Consider the following 7,500-nt stretch of genomic DNA (forward strand, 5'->3'; position numbering starts at 1 on the left):
TAGTCTATAAAAGCCATACAACATTCGTTTATAGCAGCTCTGTAACATTCGTCTATAGCAGCTCTGTAACATTCGTCTATAACAGCCATATAACATTCGTCTATAGCAGCTATGTAACATTCGTTTATAGCAGCTATGTAACATTCGTTTATAGCAGCTCTGTAACATTCGTCTATAGCAGCTCTGTAACTTTCCTCTATAACAGCCATGTAACATTCATCTATAACAGCCATGTAACATTCATCTACAGTATAACAGCCATGTAACATTCGTCTATAGCAGCTCTGTAACAGTCGTCTATAACAGCCATGTAACATTCATCTATAACAGCCATGTAACATTCGTCTATAGCAGCTCTGTAACAGTCGTCTATAACAGCCATGTAACATTCATCTATAACAGCCATGTAACATTCATCTATAACAGCCATGTAACATTCATCTATAGCAGCTCTGTAACAGTCATCTATAACAGCCATGTAACATTCATCTATAACAGCCATGTAACATTCGTCTATAGCAGCTCTGTAACAGTCGTCTATAATAGCCATGTAACATTCGTCTATAACAGCCATGTAACATTCATCTATAACAGCCATGTAACATTTGTCTATAGCAGCTCTGTAACATTCGTCTATAACAGCCATATAGCATCCGTCTATAACAGCCATGTAACATTCGTCTATAGCAGCTCTGTAACAGTCGTCTATAACAGCCATGTAACATTCGTCTATAGCAGCTCTGTAACAGTCATCTATAACAGCCATGTAACATTCATCTATAACAGCCATGTAACATTCGTCTATAGCAGCTCTGTAACAGTCGTCTATAATAGCCATGTAACATTCGTCTATAACAGCCATGTAACATTCATCTATAACAGCCATGTAACATTCGTCTATAGCAGCTCTGTAACAGTCGTCTATAATAGCCATGTAACATTCGTCTATAACAGCCATATAGCATTCGTCTATAACAGCCATGTAACATTCGTCTATAGCAGCCATGTAACATTCATCTATAACAGCCACGTAAAATTTGACTATAGCAGCTCTGTAACATTCGTCTATAACAGCCATGTAACATTCGTCTATAGCAGCTCTGTAACATTAGTCTATAACAGCCATATAACATTCGTCTATAACAGCCATGTAACATTCATCTATAGCAGCTCTGTAACATTCGTCTATAACAGCCATATAACATTCGTCTATAACAGCCATATAACATTCGTCTATAACAGCCATGTAACATTCGTCTATAGCAGCTCTGTAACATTCGTCTATAGCAGCTCTGTAATATTCGTCTATAACAGCCATGTAACATTCGTCTATAACAGCCATGTAACATTCATCTATAACAGCCATGTAACATTTGTCTATAGCAGCTCTGTAACATTCGTCTATAACAGCCATATAGCATTCGTCTATAACAGCCATGTAACATTCATCTATAGCAGCTCTGTAACATTCGTCTATAACAGCCATATAATATTCGTCTATAACAGCCATGTAACATTCGTCTATAGCAGCTCTGTAACATTCGTCTATAACAGCCATATAGCATTCGTCTATAACAGCCATGTAACATTCATCTATAGCAGCTCTGTAACATTCGTCTATAACAGCCATATAATATTCGTCTATAACAGCCATGTAACATTCGTCTATAGCAGCTCTATAACATTCGCCTATAACAGCCATGTAACATTCGTCTATAGAAGCTCTGTAACATTCGTCTATAGCAGCTCTGTAATATTCGTCTATATATATGTATATATAAAACATTGTCTATGTTTAGGTTTATAATTAGGTTTTAGATTACATTTAGTGAAAGATTTCTAATCTGTGGAATCTAACATTCGTCTATAACAGCCATATAACATTCGTCTATAACAGCCATGTAACATTCATCTATAGCAGCCATGTAACATTCGTCTATAGCAGCTCTGTAACATTCGTCTATAACAGCCATGTAACATTCATCTATAGCAGCTCTGTAACATTCGTCTATAACAGCCATATAACATTCGTCTATAACAGCCATATAACATTCGTCTATAACAGCCATGTAACATTCGTCTATAGCAGCTCTGTAACATTCATCTATAGCAGCTCTGTAACATTTGTCTATAACAACCATGTAACATTCATCTATAGCAGCTCTGTAACATTCGTCTATAACAGCCATATAACATTCGTCTATAACAGCCATGTAACATTCGTCTATAGCAGCTCTGTAACATTCGCCTATAACAGCCATGTAACATTCGTCTATAGAAGCTCTGTAACATTCGTCTATAGCAGCTCTGTAATATTCGTCTATATATATGTATATATAAAACATTGTCTATGTTTAGGTTTATAATTAGGTTTTAGATTACATTTAGTGAAAGATTTCTAATCTGTGGAATCTAATAATTGTTGAAAGGTTAAAGGTTCCTGTCTGGTAGAAAATACAGTAAAGGTGATAAAGAGAGTGTGCTGTATTTTCTAGCAGTTTGGTCACAGGCGGTAACATTCAGGGTCTAAATAAATAGTTCCTACAAACCCATAGACATCACTGAATGCCAGTTTAAATGGTCAGCATTTAAATAATAACTAAATAAATAAAGTGTTTCTCATCTCACCCCTTAATGAATTCTAATCAAACGTCAATTAAATTCGAAAGAATGGACCGGATGCTGAGATGTTAACAAAGACGGCCATTAGGGTGAACGAGAGCCAAGCGAAAGCTGAGCGAGGGCCGCAAGACGAAATTACAAAGGACGATAAGAGACAATGATGCCGTCAAAATGAAATCAAGGCTTAGCATTCAGCAGTCTTGGTGGAAAAGCCCCATTAAAAAACACAACAGTTTATCCAATCAGAAGTGATAGACAAACACATGCAAACGAATGCTGCAACAGGAAGAAAAGAAGCGCTTAATGTCAGAAAGAAATACAAGGTGAGAAAATACATGCTTCTGAATTTTAATTCACATTCTTTGTGAGGTTTCGGTGTAACCACGTGTTCAGTCTGAGAAACAAACCAGGACATGAAAAATGCGTCAGTATAAAAGTTTTTAAACACAAAAAAATCAATGGTTGTCTCTCATTTTACCCGCATGTGCTAATGAATTAAAAGCTACAAGAGACGATCCAAGCAAATGAAGACACCAGATGCTTATCGAATTGTTCAGTTCAAATGCTTCTTTTAGAGCGCGTCATTATTCTAAAGAACATATATTCGATCCTCAAAAAAAAAAAAACTTTCTGTATTTCATCGTTTCATTACCTTGTTAGAGCAGCAAGGTCATTTTTCACAGTTTATACAGTACATTTTGTACACTTGAGCAGCATGTTGAACCTCGTCTGAGAGACAGACTGCACCAGGACAGTTGCTTATGATTGTGTTATTATTAATATTATAATTATTATTTATTTTACAAAACCATCCCGTCAATGATGTAAAGAGGAAAAGAAACCTCGTTTATTAAACAGTATAGTATGCAATGTTAACTTAAAAATTCCAGAAAAAGATGCGATCTGTCAACAAAAGCCAGAAGGAGTGATGGATCTTCTTAGAAAACATTAAAAATGTTCATTTAAGCCTCGGTTCTAACGCAGTCCGACTCCCAGGCGTTGATACGATACAGTACAGACCATGAAGGTTTTGCTATGCTGCGACCCTGTGCTGTATCTACTTTACAAAACAGAATTTCAAATCCTGCTCATGTTACATCAGTCCAAGGCTGTTGAGAAGAAAAAAAAGAGGAAGAAGAGAGGCCCAGGAACCATGGCAACAATGCTCACATAATAGCTAAGGCTCTGCATCAGGCAGGGACGCCACACAGCGAAAGAAAGAAAGAAAGAAAGAAAGAGATGGAGAAATACATCTGTCATACATATTCTTCCTCTTGAAATGAAGCAACTGAGAGTCTTTTGAGTCTTTTGGAGAAAGTCCTGATGCTTTTCCTCTGAAAGTCACACAGTGGTCCACATAAATTGTTCACACGGCCGTGCTTCGTCCCAGCAGAGGGAAAGCAGTGGGCAGGCCGTAGCTGTGGTCCAGCGGTCGTAGGCTGCGTAGGCCTAAGTCCATGTGAATGCGGCCGTCACGGGGCATCGTGGCCATCGCCGAGGCGTGCGGCTCCAACGCCATGCTGGAGTGGTTAAGGTCCACGTTGGAGAGCAGGTGGTCCAGAGAGTCCCAGCGCCTGGCTGAGGGCAAGCGGATCAGTGACGAGTAGCCACGCTCGGAAAACACCGTCACGGGCACCATCTTTCTGGTCTCTGATTCCTGATGCTCCCTGGAGGATCTCAGTTTCGGTTTGGTGTACGTTCCACCCCTGGGATCGGCAAGGACCTCGCTGTAAGGGGGGGGAGGATCCTCCATCAGTACGGCCTCCTCGTAGCAAGGCGGCTTTCCACAGGCGTCGTTATCCACAGTGTGGACGGGAGCTGAGGGCCAGAAAATTCAGGCAAACACGTTTTATTAATCAACAGGATAACGAATGGATAAAGTCATTTTGATCTCTGTTTGTTTCCTGTTCATCAGTTGCACCTTTTCACTACTTCTGCTCTAATGTGGGACAATATCACGTCAGACAACTCCATAACGTTGGTTATCTGAGCATCGTAACGTGTCCTACATACACTGTATATCAGTATGAGTATAACATTGTATTTCATCCACTGCATTGATGTGTTCAGTCATTTGAAATCGTTTAAAAATAAAAATTGGTTTTAAAAAATTCTTTAAGTAACAGCAGCAAAGTCTTTCTAGAACATTCTCAAAATCATGCCTTCATCCATATTATTATTATAAAATATGTAAAAATTTTAGATAACTAGAATTCGGGATTACGTAAAAGCAAAATGAATTAAAAATATATTAGTATTACTGCTCAAAAATAATTGTGATGTATAAACGTAACCAAACTTTATAGGAATATATATATATATATATATACATATATATATATATATATATGTATATATATATATATATATATATATGTAATGAGTCTGTCTGTGTTTTGCCCTGTTTCTGTCTGCTGTCTTGCCCTGCTATTAATGGTTTGCTCCGCCCACTCGTTTGTTGCCATGGACACTCGTTGAACTCATTCATTCCCTCTCGTTTGTTGTCATAGTTACTCATTGTCTCTGCTTTGTGATTGGTTCCTGTCTGATATATATACACTGTTTGTTCACTTCCCTGTTGCTAATCGTCGTATGTGTTTCTGTTTCCTGTTAGCTCTGTGTTCTGCCTAGTTTTGCCTGTCTGTTTATCTGTTTCTTATTTTTGATTAATAAATGTTTAAACTGCATTTGGATCCTCACTCGCCTTTGCCGCAATCTCGACAATATACATATATATATATATGTGTGTGTGTGTGTTTAACTACAACACATCACACTTTTAAAACATTTCAATAGCATAGACAAGACAACAGGGCTTACGTTATAACAGCTGTAAGATCGTAGATCCTCACCAAACTTACTATTTTCATTTTGCTGAAGTTTATTAGGTTAAAAAAAAGTACAGCTTGTGGGAGAATCTTGACTGTCCTGAAGACTTTCTGAGACTGGAGACTCCTTCCATAAAAATGACAAAAACGTCTCCTATCAGAAAGCTTCACCACATCAGCAGTACCACATGTTCACATTTTATTTAAAATCTCTTTATAATTTAGCTTCAGATAACGTCGAGCGTACAACATATGAGTTACTATGGTAACAGTAAACGTATCTGATAGAGTGCATTAATATTACAGCTGGAAGTACCAGCGTTGTTAGAAATCAATGCACGCCTTCTGATAGGAGATGTCAACAATACAACTTCTGACCAATCAGATTCGAGAATCGAACATTGCTGCAGGATAAATGATAAGAAAACCGCTTGCTAGGCAGCATAAATGAGGACCTGGTATTTTTTATTCAAGGCTGATCATCTGTAGAGCTTTTATCTGCCCTTGCAAGGTTATACTTCACTCTAGCAGATGAAAGCTAGATAGATTTGCCTCTGTGAAAAAATAAACCCCCGACAGAGGAAGGTTATGAAGATGCAGTTTTATGAAGACTGGGGCTGATCGAAATGCACCATTTGAATCTTTCAATCTCACGTTACACCTTGTGCACTTGACTTTAAATGCCACGTGAGATCCACACAAACCATAAGCAGATGAGTTCTATTTTGCTTCTTCTTGGAAAGCCTCAATGTTCCTAACCTCCTCCTCCGTTTGAAGACGGTTCCCAGAGACTCGGATTGTTCCAAACACTACCTACACAATCAGGTTGAATTCAGATGCTGTGCTTGAACGTGTACAAGCGCCGCTTACCCCGACGCACCGAACAGCTCAGACCATCTGGCCTTGAGAAACCTCAGAGATGAAATTTTGAACGAGTAGGCTGCTGCTGTTCAACGAAATGCACCTACTCGCTGCAGAGTCTCTTGAAGTTGTCATGGTAACACAAAACCAAAAGCCTTAAAATCGAAATCAGAAATTAGTCATGTGTCTAAGATTGTCGTGTTTTATCAAAACCAACTTCTGCGGCACAGGAGAACGGTTGAAACAGACAGAGAACTGACAGAATAACTGCTCTATACAACTGAGATCAGATGAAAAGCATCTCAGAAAGCACAACATGTCCGTCCTTTTGTCTGAAGACCGGACCAGAACCTGACGTGCTCTTCTGGAGTTCTAGCTCATCATCAAGGTTGTGCATTCTGAAATGCTAACCTTATGTTATAATGCTAACCTTTCTATAAGCTTTAACTGAACTATTCATTCTTCTCTCACCGATACACCATTTCCGTCCATAAGAAATATTATTTTTGTCATGGAACCTGAGACTACCTGTAGAAGGTAATGCGAGTTTGGTTGCGTCGGAACTGCGCTGCGATTCCCATGAACGTGAACCTGTGCGTGTGTTTTAGCTGACAAAGTCATCATTAGTTTCCACAACACACGTGTAGCATAAATAAAATGGTGCATTCTGTACCTTGCTCCCTCAGATCTTCCAGCATGGCTCGACTGGTTCCTCTATCTCTCAGCGTAAGAGGGAGGTACACAGGAAGACTCTTCTCTTCTGGCAACGAGGTGGTGGAATGAACATCCCTTAGAAATCTGAACATCTGAGATACTGGCTCAGACGACATAACGACTGGCCCCTAACCCTAACCCTAACCCTAACCCGACGATCTTCAGACGATTGGTGAAGACCTTCATCTTCCTGAAACACTTACAGTAACACTTTTCCCTGTTTATTTTTTATATATATATTTTAAAAATACCCTGAAAACCCTGGTATCCTAAGTCTGTAACCTAGTGAACCAGTGTTAATGTATTCATCCAAATACCGTAAATGTAAAATGTAAAACGTAAAACTAAGCTGTAACAAAGACCTGACGTGTTGATTGATCCACAAGAGTAAGCAGTAAAGAATAAGCTCCATGGGATCTTTTTCAGTTATTGCATAATATCAGGCAATGCTACATAATTAGCTTGTTATTAAACA

The 7,500-nt window shown here is 38.8% G+C and overlaps 1 protein-coding gene across 1 annotated transcript in view; it reads right to left on the reverse strand.

Annotated features, from left to right (window-relative positions):
• Positions 1–2,969: 2,969 nt before the first annotated feature.
• The window catches only part of LOC132860077 (proline-rich protein 7), an 8,115-nt gene continuing 3,584 nt past the window's right edge, over positions 2,970–7,500 (reverse strand). The window contains exon 3 of the mRNA XM_060891140.1: positions 2,970–4,440. Coding sequence (XP_060747123.1) covers positions 3,989–4,440 — 452 coding nt within the window. The 3' untranslated portion in view covers positions 2,970–3,988. The remainder of the gene's footprint in view (positions 4,441–7,500) is intronic.

The sequence above is a fragment of the Tachysurus vachellii genome, chromosome 17 (assembly GCF_030014155.1).
Source record: "Tachysurus vachellii isolate PV-2020 chromosome 17, HZAU_Pvac_v1, whole genome shotgun sequence".
NCBI classification, from domain to species: Eukaryota; Metazoa; Chordata; class Actinopteri; order Siluriformes; family Bagridae; genus Tachysurus; species Tachysurus vachellii.